Source organism: Aotus nancymaae, unplaced genomic scaffold, assembly GCF_030222135.1.
Source record: "Aotus nancymaae isolate 86718 unplaced genomic scaffold, 86718_ANA_hifiasm-v0.15.2.pri h1tg000079l, whole genome shotgun sequence".
NCBI lineage: Eukaryota > Metazoa > Chordata > Mammalia > Primates > Aotidae > Aotus > Aotus nancymaae.
The window spans coordinates 22,226,945-22,246,253 of record NW_026988494.1 but is presented as its reverse complement, the minus strand read 5'-3'; the positions used below and the strand labels follow the sequence as shown (position 1 = coordinate 22,246,253).

General features: G+C 43.1%; 1 protein-coding gene across 1 annotated transcript; it reads left to right on the top strand.

The window, feature by feature from the left end:
* Nucleotides 1–246: 246 nt before the first annotated feature.
* Nucleotides 247–12,668, top strand: STC1 (stanniocalcin 1). The gene is made up of 4 exons (XM_012435341.2): nt 247–628; nt 2,604–2,746; nt 3,457–3,668; nt 9,570–12,668. The coding sequence occupies exons 1-4, from the start codon at nt 511–513 to the stop codon at nt 9,838–9,840; spliced, it is 744 nt and encodes a 247-aa protein (XP_012290764.2). The 5' UTR covers nt 247–510; the 3' UTR covers nt 9,841–12,668.
* Nucleotides 12,669–19,309: the final 6,641 nt, after the last annotated feature.

Below are 19,309 nucleotides of genomic sequence, written 5' to 3'. Positions count from 1 at the left end.
ATCCCTTACTTCCATGAAAATAGCTTTTTCACACATCTCTGCACACACAGCCACACACTCATATAAAACATTGGCAGCAGGTACTTTTAATTTGCTGGAAAATATTTCTAAGAAGTCAAAAAGCTCCAGCTGAACTGCATGCCCTCTTATTGGCTCGCCAGACCAGTTGAGGGACCTGATTGGTCCTTGATCCTGAGGACCGATAAGAACGGCTATAAAATCCCTGGGTGCAGCTCTTGGGCCCCCAGTTTGCAAAAGCCAGAGGTGCAAGAAGCAGCGACTGCAGCAGCAGCGGCGGCAGCAGCAGCAGCAGCGGAGGTGCCAGCGGCAGCGGCAGCAGCAGGAGCAGCATCAGCAGCAAACAAAAAAAAAAAATCCTCATCAAATCCTCACCTAAGCTTTCAGTGTATCCAGATCCACATCTTCACTCAAGCCGGGAGAGGGAAAGAGGAAAGGGGGGCAGGAGAAAAAAAAAAAAAACCCTACAACTTAGCGGAAACTTCTCAGAGAATGCTCCAAAACTTAGCAGTGCTTCTGGTGCTGGTGATCAGTGCTTCTGCAACCCATGAGGCGGAGCAGAATTACTCTGTGAGCCCCAGGAGATCCCGAGTGGCGGCTCAAAACTCAGGTAAGCAGCAAACCCAAGACCGGTTTCTCCCCCAAAGAGCTGTCCTCATTTGCCTCTCCCTTTTGCAACTATGTCTGTGACGGCTGATCTTGATAATAAATGTGCTTCATGCCTGATGGCAATAAACTGACAGTGTAATCCAATAGCCTTAGGCAGTGGAGCTCCTTTGTTTAATAAATTGCATGCAACTAAACGAAGAAGCTGGACGCTCTGCTGAGGGTATTTCATTGCATAAGCCTAGCCTGATTGCCTGAAATCTGGCACGTACCCTCTTGGAGGGGGAGGGGGGAGAGGGGAGGAAAGGCTCGAATGTTGGCATGCTTCAAAGCACTCTCTATACTTTCCAGAAACTGATCTAAGGTAAGACCTGGCTTGTTTGATGCTGTCCCTCTTCCCTTCCTCTTAAGACCCTACCTCTTCACTTCTTGACTTTTTTACCTCTTAAGAGAATACACAGAAAAGCTCCCTCTTCAGACTGATTTTCAGAACCATAGCCCTCAAGTCTGACAAATCCAGGGCGGATTCAGAGAAAACCCTACACGTCCCACCCCCAACCCTGCTGCCTGTCTCCCTCCCGGCTCTCTAGGGCTCCATTCAATCGTCCGTGCAGCCCATAACCAGAGAGCCCCTGGGGAAAAAAAATGTGAAACGTAGCAGCTGTTTCTCCAAGGGTAAGGTCTCAGTTTTGTCCTGACTCTTGGAGCAGTTAATTGTGCATTATCTTGGCTTCTGAAGGAAAAGAATCATTAGGAAGCCCACATTGACACCTCTGCCTCGACTTATCTGGCTCCACTTGTTCCCCTTCCAATACTGCCCTCTGTCCTCCAACTGTCAGCAAAGATCAGATCGCAGGTGTCAAAATGCTGCAGATGATGATCCCCTTGGAAGAGCACAGGTCCCTGCCGAGAGGAGGGCTTTTGCTTCACTTCCTTTTGTACTTAGTTGCTATAGAGATGCAGTGATTCACAATTCGAGCTTGCCTAAAACAATAGCAGCCCTAATGCATATTAAAACTGCTTAAAGCAAAGTTATAATTTAAACCCATGGAAATATATAATTAGGGAAATGACTTGTAACATCCTAGAGGCTGCGGGTGGTGGGAGGGGGTGGGGAAGACTAACTGAACCATGCTTTTGATCTCAGAGGAGAATCCTATGGCATGAAGGCTGCAGATCTGCCTGCCAGAACACCCCCCTTCTGTGGGAGAGAAATTACTTTTATGGGAGATCTTATCCAGAATGTAGAAAGCCTCATGCAAGTTTTTTTGCGGTTTTCTTCCAGTCTTGCACAAGGGGTGTCTTGGCCTGGTTATTCCACACCTGTGTTTTTTTTTTAAGGCTTTTAATGTGAAAGAGATTATACATACCTCTAAACACTGTCCTAGAGGAGGGTTGGGGTGAAACGTGAACAGATCAGATTTCCTTTTGCCAATATGATGATAAGTTAAAAGCCTGAAAGCAGAAGGGTCTCCAAGTGGACTCCTGGCACAGTCTTCTCTGCCATTTAGACTAACATCCCATGCTTTTTACTCCAGAGTGCATTTTTCCAAAGCTAGATGGATCCCACGGCCCTTTTACCTCTTAAACCTGACCGCTAGGCACTGCCTCCTGCCTTCCCATGCTTTCAAGTGCCAAGCAATGACCTTTGGTTCTATGGAATTGCTTAAAGGCACTGTGCATTTCAGGACTTAAGCCTCACTTCTCCAGATACCAAAATTGTAGGTAAAGATGAAAGAGAGAGCATGTGTCTGAAAGAGAGAACTCCCTCCCTGTCCATCATGTGCTCTGGCTCGCATAAGCAAAAGGAGCCTATTCTCTCTTTCTCATTCAAATGGGTCTACCAATTGCCCCTCATGACAGATTCCGAGGATAAGTTTTTCTGACCCTGTGTCCTTGAAATCCACCTCTGCACGCAATTGATCCCACTCAGCCACCCTCCCTATTTGACCCAGATTGGATGCATTTATCTCTTTCAGCTGAAGTGGTCCGCTGCCTCAGCCGTGCTCTAGAGGTCGGCTGCGGGGCTTTTGCATGCCTGGAAAACTCCACCTGTGACACAGATGGGATGTATGACATCTGTAAATCCTTCTTGTACAGCGCTGCTAAATTTGACACTCAGGTAATAAGACCTTGACCTCTGGTCCCACTGGCTGCTTGTCTTTAACAGTGTATTAGACCATTGCTCTTAGGAACCAGTCCCGTAGGGAACCAGCCCTTCTCAGTTTCCCCACTCTAAATTCCCATCTCAGTGTGTGTGTATGCACAAGTGCCCACACAGGCGCACACACGCGCACACACACACACACACAGGCACACGTCTGGCCAGGAAACAGGTTCTGATAAGACACGCCCCACTCACTCTAATGCATGATTGTAAGGAGCTAGTAGAGGCTGTCTTATAAGGGCAGGGGTGATAAGCCAAAAAGATTTTCCTCTGTGAGAGGACATAAAAACGTGCTTATAACGAGGAAGTTCTCTCTGTATGACCTAGCATACTAGTTTTGATCTGAATTTTCAAAGTCTCAATCTCAAGAATGTAAAGTCGGAATACAACTATTTTTAAGCTGCAGGATGGTTGATCACGGTTCATCTTTTTTTCTCTCATCTAATTTCATTTTGTAGAGCTCATTTCTCAAGGGAATCCAGGGAGGTGGGGAGGGGACATTTTTTCTTAATCCTTGGCCATAGCATACAATCTTCTCATTGTGAGGATATGCAGATGCCCATGATACAGTGCCCAGATGAGCCCCCTTAAGTTCCTTCAGGTATATGCGCATCTGTTTGTCAGGTCAAGCTAAAGACCTCCCTCTTATCCTTCCTCCATGGCAGGGAAAAGCATTTGTCAAAGAGAGCTTAAAGTGCATCGCCAACGGGGTCACCTCCAGGGTCTTCCTCACCATCCGGAGGTGCTCCACCTTCCAAAGGATGATTGCTGAGGTGCAGGAAGAGTGCTACCGCAGGCTGAACATGTGCAGCATCGCCAAGCGGAACCCTGAAGGCATCACTGAGGTCGTCCAGCTGCCCAATCACTTCTCCAACAGGTACACACTGAGTCCACTTTTCCACATTCAGGGGACTGGGAGCGGGTGGCTGGCTGGCAGAGCCAGACTGGGAGGGAGGGTTAAATTGCCACAGTCATGCTCTTATTTTAGCTTGCAGTCTTCCCAGCTTTTGCAGGAAAAAAAAAAATGTGTTTGTGATTGGTTGTGACAGTTTAAGCAGCTTGGGCTTTTTTTTCCCCCTACTGTTATAGGAAAAGTCTTTTCATGAAGCTTATAGAAAGCCAGCCTCATCTGCAGCATCTCTTGGTGCTCTTTCATTGAGCACTTTTTGTCATAAGCCTGAAGGGAATGTCGAAGTTTCTGGTAACAAGCTTTTAAGACATCAGATTTGGCTGAAACCATGACCGTGCCACAGCACAATTGGCCGTGATTAAAAAAAAAAAAAAAAAAAAAGAAGGAAAGAAAGAAAAAAGCCCTCTGGTTAAATGTCATAATGCAGACTTTTAAATCCCCATCTATTTCAAATCAGTCCCAAACACAGTCAGAGATTTCACTGGGTAGCCCAGAGCAAGCCACCTCACTTCCCTGGGGCTTGGGTTTCCTTTGTAAAAAGCGAAATGGCTGGACTGGACCATTTTCAGGTTCCCTTCCAGGCCTTATGTTATCCCATTCCTCTAGTCCAAGATTTCCTAGAATGAGGTTTTGTGGCTGTCCAGATCCCATTCTCATCTTAGTATTCAAATACCACCCAAGGCCACTGAGCTAGAACATCTGGGCACTGTGCTTGTCAGTGTCTTTACCAGCCAGGAGTGAATTCCTGTTACATGAGAGAGCTGGCATCCTCAGTTCATGTGCAGGCCTGGAAATGTTCCCAGCAAGAACTGAGAGATGCTGATGGGGTTGGCGTGGAGTTATGGCAGGGCCAGTGCAGGCCGGTCAAGTTGAGCCCCCTGTGATAGCTCTCAGTCTAAAAACTTGATTCCCAGTCTTGAATTTCTATGATTTTTTGACTCTCCACCCAAATCTGCACATATTCACAATGATCAGTCCTTTGCCTGTTATCTGCGCACCTGAGAGTTATCACAGACTTATCTGATTAATTTCCTAGCTAGGTGCCACCACCCTTCTTAAGGCAGTGGCAACAGCCAAGTCCCTCTGGGACTTACAAGTGATTTAGTCATGTACATACATGCAACCGAAAAGTAGCTCTTCCTTAGGGAAAAGTTAAGGTGCCTAACACAAACACTTGTAAAATTTCTTATTCACCCTTAACTACAGGTGATTGCCCTTCAGAACCACAAGTCAATTTATAAAAATCACTTCTCTAGTCCTTGGAAGTGACTTTATCATGGGGTTCTAAATTATTTTCTCAGAAGATAAAAATCGAACCATTTTTCAAGTGGGCTGTCTCTATATAAATCTTGGTTTTAAATTCCCCCTAGGACGATTTTTGTTGCACAGAGCAAACAGAGGCAGGGGGTGGGGAGGGGAGACCTGATTAATTATTGGAGACTTCCTTCACCATTAGGAAAAGAAATTAAGAATTCTCAGCCAGACAGGGGCTAAGGACAAAGTATGTGTTTGTGTGGTAGCTGGAGGTGGGGGGGGGGGGTGCATTAGCAAAGCCCCTATTACAATTTAGATCCTTAAGGATTCTGTGACAAATCATGATCTATAATGTGGCATATTTCCAATTTTAAGGCAATACTAGTCTCCCTATTTCACCTGAAGTAGCATCTTCCATTAGAAAGGCAGAGAGGTCTTTAGGAAGAACTACATATCTACTAAACCAGGGGTCCCAACTTATCTAAGAGATTAGTAAATTTTTAACCAGGCCATTATTTCTTCTAATCAGTGCCTTGTTTTCAACACCTTTAGAAAATGGTCACAAAGAAAGTCTTATCTCCCTCTTACATCTTAGGGATCCATTAGGAAAGGTCAGTTGGAGAAAAAAATGTGGCCAGCCCTTGCAAACCAGAATCTTCCATGCAACCTTTCTCCAAAAATTTCACTTTAACAGGCTATATTTTTCCTACTCAAGACTGTAGAATGGTCTGCTTCCATGCTGGGCTTGCTTTGCTCCATTGAAGCTGCTCACCTTCCTGAGACATCCTGCTTTCCCAGCCTCTATCCCACCATAGACACACATTAAGTCGGTGCCAACTGGCACAGAATTGCAAGAGGAAGTAGTTACAGGTTCATTCCACCTTCCTGTGACTTATCTAGCATGAGATTTGGGGCTGGGAGAATCTGAAAGCCTGTGACCGGACCAGGAGCCAGGACAAGGGGATTTTCCATGACAGAAATGCACCTAGAAGATAAAAAGGTGGCTGGAGTGTCTACCGGCCTGAATTTGCAAACTATGCTTTCAACCCTGTAGGAAGCAGGCAAAATTGATCAGCCAGGCAGGGCAGCGTGAGGCTTGGGAACCACTTAGACCAACCCAGATCCAGAGTGGGAAAACTGACAAAGCTTCCAACTCTCTAGGGCATGGATAGGGAACAGGAAACAGAAGAATAATATTGATGAAGGGAAACAAAGGACTATTTATAAACCCTCACACAGAACGTTCCTAGGCAGTATGTGTATATTTGGGTAAGCATGGCTGAAACAGTAGCTATGGAGAATATCTGATCTTATTCTTTACCAAAAAAAAAAAAAGGGATAGAATTTTCAAAGTGAGTAAAAAAGAAACATAATTAAAAAGGTCCTTTCAGGCTGGGTGATCAGGACATTTAGCCCACCAAGTCTTTCCAACATGTCTCCTCCATCCTCCATAAAGGTAAAGAAGGGAATCTTCTTAAGCAGTCCTAGCTACCATTGCCAAGGAGGGGATGTAAGCAGAGCTGCTCTATTTTTTGTAAAATTGAGAAGAAAAATACGTATTGAATCCCTAAAAGCATAGGATGCCATAGTTAGAGATGACTGCAGAGGTTAACTACACTAACTGCCTTATTTTACTGATTAAAGAAGAAGGGCTCAGAGAGTGCAGGGACCTGCTGAAGGTCACACAGCTTGTGAATAACTAAGTTGGGCTTAGAACTCATGTGGCCTTGAGCCAAGCTATTTGATTTCTACTTCAAAAATGGCAGCCAGCAAAACCTGCAGGAAATAGCCACAATCCAAAAATAGAATATCAAGCACAATTGAATATATGTGCACTACGGTAGTCCACAATTAAATTTGTGTACTTTCTCTCCTAAAAGGATGGTCACCTCCTTCCAATAGCTATATGAACAATAAGACCATAGTACAAAAAGGTGCTCACTAAATAGGTGACGACTGCTAAGTCAACTTTGGCTGGAGACACAACCTCTTAAATAATTCATCTCACTTGGTAACACAGGAAAGAGCTGTGTCATTGGCAAGCATGATCCCAGAGGTAAATGCCTATTCCAGCCCTTACTGGATAGGCAATGGTTAACCTAGTGCTCATACTCACACACTGGTGACATCAAAGCATCCTGACAAACTTTCCAGCCTTTGAAGAACTACTGACGGAGCCATGGACTTTTTTTAATATTCTAAAGAGCTTTCTTAGCCTGCCCTTGTTGAGTGAACAAAAGCTCCATGAGGGAAATAGGGTAGATTCCAGTCGGGGTGGGTGGTTCTCACTAAGAGCCCTCAGGATGACCAGGGTCATTGTCAAGAAACACCAAGGTCAGGTATCATATCTGAGCCAGCAGACAAAGCGACAGTAAAAGGTAGAAAGTTAGAGCCCCTCTGAAAAAGAGCAGGCACTCTGACAAAGTCGGGCCTGAAGAAATTGTGTGGTCCTGATGCTGCAAAGCTGGCTGCAGAAGCTGAATTCCCTTAAGGGTACTGGACTTCCTTGTCCAGACCAGAGCTTTTAAGTCCTTCTAAGAAAGAACTTGCATTTCTTTCTAGCCCTTTCTAGAGAAAGATTGTATTTTCCGGCCCATCTGGGGACTCATCTGGCATGAACAGCTCTTTCTAGAAATGAAAAGGTTAACTTTTAAGTTATAAAGTCCTTATTGGAGGGATGAGAGCTCAGAAACCACCCTCCAGGATCTAATCAGCCTCTGAAATAGACACAGCCATCCAAGGACCCAGGTCCTAGCAGAGCCCAAGAGCTAGAAGATGCCTGGAGATGTATGTGGGTGTGGAGATGCCGGAAGCTGCTTGTGAAAAGTTGTTTATTCTATGTTTTTCCAAAGCTGGTTTTCTCCGCATTTCCCCATCCAAAGGAGCTCTCCTTTGACTCATGTGCTTTATAATTCCAAAGAGTTGGAAAATATTCCTCTGTGCCAGAGAGTTCCAATTTTAACCACAGCTGGATATAATTCTCCCTGGAGGGAGGGGTTTCGCCAGGCCTGAGTCAGCAACCCAGACACTGCACTTGCCTCTCAGTCCCCAGCTTCCTTCTGCTAGGCCACAGAAGGGTGACCACCTCACCTCATTACCCACATTCCATGCTATTTACCATACATCTTTCAAACAACCTCCCTGGGGGATTAAGTTATTCTGAAAAGATGTGTGATCCTGTGCACTGTGCAGTGAATTAAAAATAAACAGGTTTCTTTTCACGGAAGACCCTGTGGCCCAAGAGATCCTTGGGATCCTCTGAGAAAAGGTTCTCTCCACATAAATACTGCAGGTCACTGTCATCCAAAGTCTCTTATTAGTGAACACAGAGCTAACGGGTTTTGACAAGTCAACTGCCAGTGCAAAATGGAGCAGACACATCCCACTCTAAACTGGAAAATACCTGAACTGCCTTCCCTAATAACAGGACAAGTCATTGATATGCCCTAAATATTAGACAGTTTAATCCTTTCAGAGCCACAGAGCTTAGCTGCATTGCTTGGGGGTTAAAGAATTCACTCCAAAGATGAAGGTAACTGATACCAAACCCAAACTATAGGTAAGTTTTCTTCTGGGAATCACTACTTATTGAAGAGAATCATACTCTTAAAACTCCATTTTCTTAGTGGCCACGAAATAAGTCAACAAATGTTGAGTAAGCAGGCAATGTAGCATGATGGCACTGGGCTATGAGGAATACAAAGGACACAAATCCTGCCTTCAGTAAGCTTACAGTCTAGTCAGGGAAACAAAGCCATCACAAAACCATCAAATGCTGGCCTGTGTGAGGGTGAAAGATCTATAAACATCCAAAAATGGAAGAGGTTAGCAAACCCTGGTACAGTAGGAGAAGGATTTAGGGGTTCAGTATGAACCCCTAAAAGCCACCAATATCTCCATTTAAATATCCTTCTTGCCTAAGATTTGGCCTTCTGACTACAATATACCTTTGAAGGCGGCGGGGCTGAAGTTGGAATCAGTCAATATATTTTATCAAGGCTGGCCAAGAACGTGGTAAAGGAATTAGATTTTGTAGAAAAACGCATGGCACACAGAAGAGGGGCCTTAGATAGAAGTTTCATCAGAAGATGCACACACACACACCTGTGCCCACACACCACCAAAAAAAGTGAAAATTACAAAAAAGCATCAAAATAAATGTACACACATGTTCAATGGCTAATCTCAGAGTTGAGCATTGGACTCACTTCATTCTGTCACTTCAGTTCATCCACCTTAGTTTCTTCTCTACAAAATGAGAGTTGAACTAGTCACCAAATGGTCTCTGTGGTCCCAGCTAGGTCTGTAATTCTATTTCTAAAAATGTCAGTCACCACATCCAGCCTGCTCTTCAAAGTGTGATCTAAATCTCCTGAATGCTAAACATGAAGACCTGTCTTGCATTGTGTGGTTAAACCCTAGGAGCAGATGTATTCAAACTAGGGAGACATGGCACAATGGTTAGAGAGCAAAAGCCATCTTCAGCTGATGAACTATTGATGTTTGCATGGTCAGGCCATCAGGGACTCATGTTGGCTGCAGCCAAGACGAAAGCCTGGGTTTCTCCTGGCTCTCAGTGGATGACCATCACATGCACTGTCTTTCTTGCTGCAGATACTATAACAGACTTATCCGAAGCCTGCTAGAATGTGATGAAGACACAGTCAGCACAATCAAAGACAGCCTGATGGAGAAAATTGGGCCTAACATGGCCAGCCTCTTCCACATCCTACAGACAGACCACTGTGCCCAAACACACTCGCGAATTGACTTCAACAGGAGACGCACCAATGAGCCGCAGAAGCTGAAAGTCCTCCTCAGGAACCTCCGAGGTGAGGAGGACTCTCCCTCCCACATCAAACGCACATCCCATGAGAGTGCATAACCAGGGAGAGGTTATTCACAACCTCACCAAACTAGTATCATTTTAGGGGTGTTGACACACCAACTTTGAGTGTACTGTGCCTGGTTTGATTTTTTTAAAGTAGTTCCTATTTTCTATCCCCCCTTAAAGAAAATTGCATGAAACTAGGCTTCTGTAAACAATATCCCAACATTCTGCAATGGCAGTGTTCCCACCAACAAAATCCATGTGATCATTCTGCCTCTCCTCAGGAGAAAGTACCCTCTTTTACCATCTTCCTCTGCCATGATCTTTCCCCTGCTCCCCTCAGCCTACCCTCAAACACAAAACATTCATGTAACTCTCCAGCCATTGTAATTTGAAGATGTGGATCCCTTTAGAATGGTTGCCCCAGTAGAGTTAGCTGATAAGAAAACTTTACTTAAATGCATGTCTTAAATGCTCATAAAGATGTTAAATGGAATTCGTGTTATGAATCTGTGCTGGCCATGGACGAATATGAATGTCTCATTTGAATTCTTGATCTCTAATGAGCTAGTGTCTTATGGTCTTGATCCTCCAATGTCTAATTTCCTTTCCGACACATTTACCAAATTGCTTGAGCCTGGCTGTCCAACCAGACTTTGAGCCTGCATCTTCTTGCATCTAATGAAAAACAAAAAGCTAACATCTTTATGTACTGTAACTGCTCAGAGCTTTAAAAGTATCTTTAACAATTGTCTTAAAACCAGAGAATCTTAAGGTCTAACTGTGGAATATAAATAGCTGAAAACTAATGTACTGTACATAAATTCCAGAGGACTCTGCTTAAACAAAGCAGTATATAATAACTTTATTGCATATAGATTTAGTTTTGTAACTTAGCTTTATTTTTCTTTTCCTGGGAATGGAATAACTATCTCACTTCCAGATATCCACATAAATGCTCCTTGTGGCCTTTTTTATAACTAAGGGGGTAGAAGTAGTTTTAATTCAACATCGAAACTTAAGATGGGCCTGTATGAGACAGGAAAAACCAACAGGTTTATCCGAAGGACCCCAGGTAAGATGTTAATCTCCCAGCCCACCTCAACCCAGAGGCTACTCTTGACTTAGACCTATCCTGAAAGATCTCTGTCACATCCAACTGGAAATTCTGGAACCAAAAAGAGCATCCCTATGGGCTTGGACCACTTGTAGTGTGATAAGGCCTACTATATATTAGGAAGTGGCAGTTCTTGATTCATCCCCTTTCATCGGTGCCTGGTACTCTGGCAAATGATGATGGGGTGGGAGACTTTCCATTAAATCAATCAGGAATGAGTCAACCAGCCTTTGGGTCTTTAGTCCGGGGGACTTGGGGCTGAGAGAGTATAAATAACCCTGGGCTGTCCAGCCTTAATAGACTTCTCTTACATTTTCGTCCTGTAGCACGCTGCCTGCCAAAGTAGTCCTGGCAGCTGGACCATCTCTGTAGGATCGTTTAAAAAAAAAGAAAAAAAGAAAAAAAAGAAAGAAAGAAGAGGGAAAAAGAGCTGGTGGTTTGATCATTTCTGCCACGATGTTTACAAGATGGCGACCACCAAAGCCAAATGACTAACCTATCTATGAACAACAGTAGTTTCTCAGGGTCACTGTCCTTGAACCCAACAGTCCCTTATAAGCGTCACTGCCCACCAAAGGTCAATGTTAAGAGAGGAAGAGAGGGAGGAGGGGTAGGACTGCAGGGGCCACTCCAAACTCGCTTAGGTAGAAACTATTGGTGCTTGACTCTCACCAGGCTAAACTCAAGATTTGACCAAATCGAGTGATAGGGATCCTGGTGGGAGGAGAAAGGGCACATCTCCAGAAAAATGAAAAGCAATACAACTTTACCATAAAGCCTTTAAAACCAGTAACGTGCTGCTCAAGGACCAAGAGCAATTGCAGCAGACCCAGCAGCAGCAGCAGCAGCACCAACGTTGCTGCCTTTGTCCCCACACAGCCTCTAAGCGTGCTGACATCAGATTGTTAAGGGCATTTTTATACTCAGAACTGTCCCATCCCCAGGTCCCCAAACTTATGGACACTGCCTTAGCCTCTTGGAAATCAGGTAGACCATATTCTAAGTTAGACTCTTCCCCGCCTTCCCACACTTCCCACCCCCAGGCAAGGCTGACTTCTCTGAACCAGAAAAGCTATTAAAGTTTGTGTGTTGTGTCCATTTTGCAAACCCAAGCCAGGACCCCAATGCGATAAGTAGTTGGAGTATTCCTAGCAAAATTCTCTCTTTTTTCAGTTCAGTAGATTTCATTATTTTTTTATTTTTATTTTTTTTCGCTGTGACCTCTTCAAACCGTGGTACCCCCCTTTTCTCCCCCACAATGATATCTATATATGTATCTACAATACATATATCTACACATACAGAAAGAAGCAGTTCTCACAATGTTGCTAGTTTTTTGCTTCTCTTTCTTCCACCCCACTCCCTCCGACTCCCCCTTAAACTTCCAAAGCTTCGTCTTGTGTTTGCTGCAGAGTGATTCGGGGGCTGACCTAGACCAGTTTGCATGATTCTTCTCTTGTGATTTGGTTGCACTTTAGACATTTTTGTGCCATTATATTTGCATTATGTATTTATAATTTAACTGATATTTAGGTTTTTGGCTGAGTACTGGAATAAACAGTGAGCATATCTGGTATATGTCATTATTTATTGTTAAATTACATTTTTAAGCTCCATGTGCATATAAAGGTTATGAAACATATCATGGTAATGACAGATGCAAGTTATTTTATTTGCTTATTTTTATAATTAAAGATGCCATAGCATAATATGAAGCCTTTGGTGAATTCCTTCTACGATAAAAATAATAAAGTGTTACATTTTATTGGTTTTCCCCCCATGTCTTTCATTGTTATTTATTTAAAAACTTCTCAAATGAGAATTTCTGAGCATGAACCACAGACTAACTCCTTTCTTTAAGGTCACTAATTGTCAATATGTAAATCTGACATATGGTTTGAATCAACATTTTCTAAATTTCTTTAAAACCATTGAGTGGCTCCTATTATTCTCACTGATGAAATCCCAAACTCCTTACAAGGTTGGAAGAAGCTTTAAGGTCTGCAGGCTGCTCAGCTGTAAAACCCAACTTTCTTTCTGTTCAGGGACCTCTATGCTCCTGCCACAGGGACAGCTCTGGGAAGGATTGGACTCTCTTCCTCCCAGGTCTTTTATTTATGCTATTGTCACTCTTTGGAAGATTTTTTTTCCTCCAGTCTTCACCTAGACTGAAAGCATGATGAGGAGGAGCACGTGCTTGGTCACCAGTGTGTCCCCAGCACTAAAAGAGCATCTTCAATACTTTAAATGAATGATTTAGAAAGAGTTGGAAGAGGGGAAAAAGACAACTGAATCAGTGTGACAAGGGAGACAGAAAGCTCTGCAGTTAAAACAAAGGATGTGAATTCTGGTTCTGTCACTCACTAACCACATGATGTCAGATGAGTTACTTAATCTCAAAACACATCAATTTCTCCCTCTGTAAAATGGGGGTAGTGACAATGATCTCACAGAGCTACTAGGGGGAGATAAAACAAGTGAACTGTTTACAATATTCTCTCATTGTCACACCTTGTATGGTAACAGCTGACCCTTGCTGAGCATAGGGTGTGAGCATACAAGGTGTGACAATGAGAGCAAAAGCTCCTGATCTCAATAAAAATGGTCAAAGACTTCACAACAGAATGACAGCTGGGTCTTGCAGGAAGCTTATGAGTTTGGTCACATAAAAAGGGGAGCTTCAGTGGGGATAATTTTTTTCAAAAGACACCTTATATAAGAGACACCTTTAATTGGGAAGGTTATCTTCACAATTACATATGAGTGGATTTTACCCATATTTTAAATTTAAATGAGGGCATTTTTCTCAACATCATTTATTTCTAGCTCCAAATTGCATTTTCCCAAGTTCAGATAAGCCCAAAGCAACTAATAAATAACATAAGAATTGTCAGTTAAGGGCCAAACATGTATTGCATTTGCTTTACTCTGACTTGGCCAAAGAAAAAGAGCACATTTCTTTTATTATTACCCTTCATCCACAGTCTTCTATAAGTATTTATTTATACAGGGAGACTACATACTACACAATAGCATAGTGTTAAAACCAAAAAACAGACCTGGGATTTCTATAAACTGAGTTCAAATCTTAGTTCCTCTGCAAGCTCTGTGGCCTTGGGCCAAGTGTCTAATATCTTCACACCTTAGTTTTTTTTTTTCGTTTAGGAAAATGCCCCTATAAAATAGGGACAAATGATAAGTCTTAATTCCAAGAGTAACTGAGAGTTCAATGTGTTACATATAAAGGACTTAAAATAGTGTCTAACATACAGCAAGTACCCTCAGAATAGAATTCCTTGAGCACTCAGTATGTGTAACTCTCACCTTTACATTAATGTTATTTCCACCATTTAGATTCTATTCCCACCCTCAATGTGAGTATCGAGGTACCACTTTAGATGAAGAATGTTTTTCTGACTTTTTCCTTTTGTAGGTCACCAAACATTATTATTTAATTAAGATTGTATAACTTTGTTTGTCTGTTTTTTTGAGACAGAGTCTTACTCTGTCACCCAGGCTAGAGTGCAGTGGCATTATCTAGGTTCACTGCAACCTCTGCCTCCCAGGTTCAAGTGATTCTCTTGCTTTAGCCTCCTGAGTACAGGTGCTTATCATTATGCCTGGCTAATTTTTGTAGTTTTAGTAGAGATGGGGTTTCACCATGTTGGCCAAGCTGGTCTCAAATCCTGACCTCAGGTGATCTGCTCACCTTTGCCTCCCAAAGTGCTGGGATTACAGGCATCAGCCACTGTGCCCAGCCAGATTTTATAAATTTGAATTATAAATTATTGCAACCTGCAAAAAAAAAATGGCAAACGATGAACACCTGCATCCCATCACCAAGCTTAGAAAATAGAATAACACGGGTATAACACTCTCCTGTGCATGCCTCCCTGAATCCATTAACAATCCATGACTGTAAAACATTTTGAAAAGCCACGGTTCAAAAGGATAGAATTTCTCAAATTATGGAAATACATTTAATTTTTTAAAAATTGTTATCATCCTTTCCAAAACATAGGTGACAGAGATCATGGAATGGTCTATGACTCTGTGGTATGAGAGGAAAAGGCAGGCATCCCCTCTTGTGGGATCTACGTGAGTGCGGAAGAGCCATCAGCATAACCCCTAAGTCAGAGCTTCTCAGACTTACTATGCACACAAGTGACCCGGAGATCTTGTTAAAATGAATGAGAATGGTTGAATGAGGCCCAGGGGTCTGCATTTCTCACATGCTCCCAGGCTATACTGATGTTATTGCTCCAGAGAGGATGCTTTGAGTAGCAAGGTTCCAAGTATCGCAATGTACCTGAATCAGTTCCCCAATTCTAGAGACCTCCACACTACAGGGATGATCATTTTACTTCCTTTCTTTAGTAGCTTCCACTGCTTAGAAGATGAAGATCAAGCATCCTGACTTTAAGTTTAAGCCCCTCAAAATAGAGGTCCTTCATCCACCACTCACCATAAATTCTGTTGGTGCTAATTTCTCCTTATCCCTCCAAAGACACCATGACCTTTTCTGCCTTATGATTTTCAGATCATCTTCACAGGTAGGTAATTCCTTCTAATGAATAGTTCCTGCTAAAGAATTTTTTATAATGAGTAGCCTTCTTCTCAAACTTCTTTTCATTCACCAAAGCCCATGTCACCTCCTGGAAACCTTCCCAGCATAGCCAAACAGGTAGCAAATGGCACTGCAGACTTCTTGCTAGCACAAAAGGACTTAGTCATTTTTGTATTCCTGATGCTTAACACAAAGCTGGCATGCAGTAAGCATTTGTGAATGCAGAAAGGAAGGACAGAAGGAGGAAGGGAGGGAGTGAAAGAAAAAAGGAGAGAGAGAGAGGAAAGCAGGGAGGGAGGGAAGGAGAGAGGGAGAGAGGAAGGAAGGAAGAGAGGAAAAGAGGAAGGAAGGAAGGGAGGGATGGAGGGAGGGAAGGGAAGGAAGGGAAGGAGGGAGGGAGGGAGGGAGGCAGGCAGGGAGGCAGGGAAGCAGGGAGGGGGGAAGGAAGGGATTCTTTCCACCACCACCAATTAATCTATGACATCTCGCCCAGTAGTATACTGAGCCCCTAGCAGCAATACCTGAGTATGCTGGAGAATAGAGGGCATGTTGCCATGGTGGGAAGAGAAACAAATTGCAGATGACACTTCAGATATCCTTAAGTTGGCCAGTTTGCAACCACAGTACATAACTACATTTCATTTCAGCACTAGCTCTAATAAAAGCATACAGTTGCTGTTACTTTCTCCTGCTAATCTGAGCAACAAAAGACTCACCAACAAACATGGTTAGATATTTGCCAGGTCTATGCAAAGCCTCGTACTACAGAGCTGGAACACAGGGAGACTATATCCACCTGCAAGTCAAGCTCCATCATGTTTCCTTGTATCCTTACCTATTTTGTCGTGATCATTCTTAAAATACCCCTTTTCTCACTAATTCTTCTTCCCAATGCTCAAGCTCCACCACAAACTCCAATCCTCATGACCCTTTGATTTGATTTTTTTTACCTCAAAGAACTTGAGAACCTAGGTGAGACACTACCGTAAGCCTACCACACCACCCTATTGTAAAATCTAAAGAGCAAAGTACATCGCTCCATTTTGCAAATAACTAATTAAAGCCTGATCATTAAATAAGTGTCAACTAAGCACCAATGTGCTACTCAACACTATACCTGTATGACCTGCAGCATGCCACGATGAGAACTCACTAATTTAGATCCTTGCCTGCCAATCAAATGCATCTCTGCTCCCTCTCAGGACTAAGGGATCTGTGGCTTTCACTTGAGGATAGAATGTTGTTCTCAACTCAAACACGATTAAGTAACACTGCAGGTGTACTCTGCTGCAGGAAAAACAGATACAGTATACATCCCACAAGAGACTAGTTGTTTCCAACATGTGGTCCAAGTCCTGGAACCAATTCCAATGACAGCCTGCTCACTCGTCCTGGGATTTCTTAGAAACACAATCGCTCCTGGCCATAGCTGTCTCCCGCCACTCTAGCCTAAGCTCCTTTCCTCCCCATCTCGTATGCATTGGGCGGCTGCTAGGCCTAACTGTTTAGAAACCTTGAAGCCTGCCAATCCCCTCATACCTTATATTCTGGTCATCGAAACTCACCACTCAAAATGTAAGCCTCCGCAATCAACTAGCCCCTCCTGTCTCCACATTCCCATATGGCTTTATGTTCCTCCCTGAGTCAATCTCACAATACCCTCCTCCTTTCAAAATCTGTCCATTCCAAGATTAAAAAAAAATTCTACTACATCTTCAATCTCTTCTTTAATATTTAATATTCCCTCCAGTGTCCTGTCTTAACTGAAACCTGGTTTCTCAAGAAGAGTTGTCCCATGCAACCCTCCCAAACGGATGCTTATTATTCCAAGTCTCAAGACTGGCAAATGGGGTTCATGTGCCTCTTTTCCCAATGCTGTTCCAGATAGAATTCTGCTACTGTCCTATAAGCTTGTGATCAATTGAGGGATACTCCTTTCTCCTCTCTGTATCACTGTGATCCAGCCCAAAAACACCTTGGAATGATATTGACAGAAATTGACTCTCATTGATCAATGACATTCATGTCAGATTTATGATTTTCCTTTTCTTTCTCAAGTCCCATCATAAGTCTGGGAAAATTCAATATTTATGTGAGTGATTCATCCAGTGCTCAAACTTACAAGCCTTCTTTGGCTCCAATAATAATAACTTGCACCCCCTAGCCACACCCTGAAAACAGGAGGTACACACCAGTGTAGCTGTACAGGCCGTTCATTCTGACTGGCCATTCTCCATGTCATGCCTGTTACATATGTTGAATATTACCCTTTTCTGAAACGGATGCAATTCTGAAATCTGAAATCCAAGAGCTCCCCTTCTGACTATGGCTTCTTTTCCTTACAGCCATCCTATTCACTTATTTGCTCTACACCAATTCTTTAAGCTCCATTCCCTTGACCCTTCTACATTCTCCTGATCTTTCAACACCCCTTCTATCATCTTCTGCTCCCCACGCAACCATGAACCCATGGCTAATCACTTCAACCATACCATAGCATTGCCCCCAAATAGCTTGCCTCATCAGTCTTTTGCCACACTCAAATGGAAAAATTCCAGCCCTGGAGTCTGTCTTCTCAGCTAGAAAAAAAAAAATTCATAAAGCCATGAACAGATTTGGTGTCACTTAAAATTTGTCAGCTTCAAGCTCAACAAGACCCTCAGTGTTGCCTGGGAATTTTATCTTTCCCTGCTCAGTTTCCTTTTCTACTCTCCATAGCAACTATTAAAACCTTCTCCAATCCATTCAAACCTCCCACCCAACCACCTCCCTTCTAATGCCCAGGAGAAAATCTTGCCTCCCACTGCACAGACAAAATAGAAACCATCACATGGCAAATTCCTCAGTTTCCTGCCATCATACCCGTCCACACCTATCCGTTGTTATTTTCCCGTCAGAAAAGGTACAGAGTCATCCCTCCTACCTTAGACTAATGAGTCCACCTGAATCCTAGATACAGCTCATGGCAGACCTTCTACCCTGCAGGCATTCATTATCAGCATCCTCTCTCTACTTCAGCCTCCATGCTCCCTACACCCTAATCAGCACCCGCTCCCCTCTGCTTCCCCTCAAAACCATCTGACTTTCAGCTGCCATCCTATCCTTCTCACCCCTTCAAAACCAACCTTCTCTAAAGAAATGTCTGCATTTACTTTCTTCTTTTCTTCACCTTCCATTCAACCTTTAACCCTTTAGAATCTGGCATCCGTCTCCGCTGAAATGGCCACCAACAAGTTCAAAAACTCCTCATTGCTAAGTCCAGAGGAAGCTCCCTATTCCTTGTCTTAATTAATTAATCAGTGCCTTTTGGCATTGACAAGCATGCTGTTCTCCTGAAAAGGCTTTTCCATGACAACACTTTTCCCTTTCTCTAAAGGCTCCATCTCAATCTTTACCTTCCCTTCTCATTCTTTAAATATTAGAGATATTTGGCTTTTTGTGTGGGCCTTTCTTTTCTTCTCATTCTATATACTCTTCATTGGAATTCTGGTCTGTTCTTCTGTTTCAATTGCTGTTGATGTATTAATAACTCCAAGACTCTGTATTTCCCTTAAAACTCTGTTGAGTTTCAGATCTACATATCAAAGTGGAGGATATCTACTCTGATATATGACAGCCACTAAAATCTTAACATATTCAAAACTGAACTCTCCAAACCTCCTTGCTTCTTAAAGAGACTATTCCTCCTGTGTTCCCAAGCTCAATGAATGGCATCCCCATCCCCCAGAATATGGATACTGTAATCTGTGACTCCTCTCTCCTCACCTCTCTTAGCAAATCATACCCATTGATTCTTCCTTCTATTTCTCTCTCAAATCTATCCACTTAGCTATATTGAC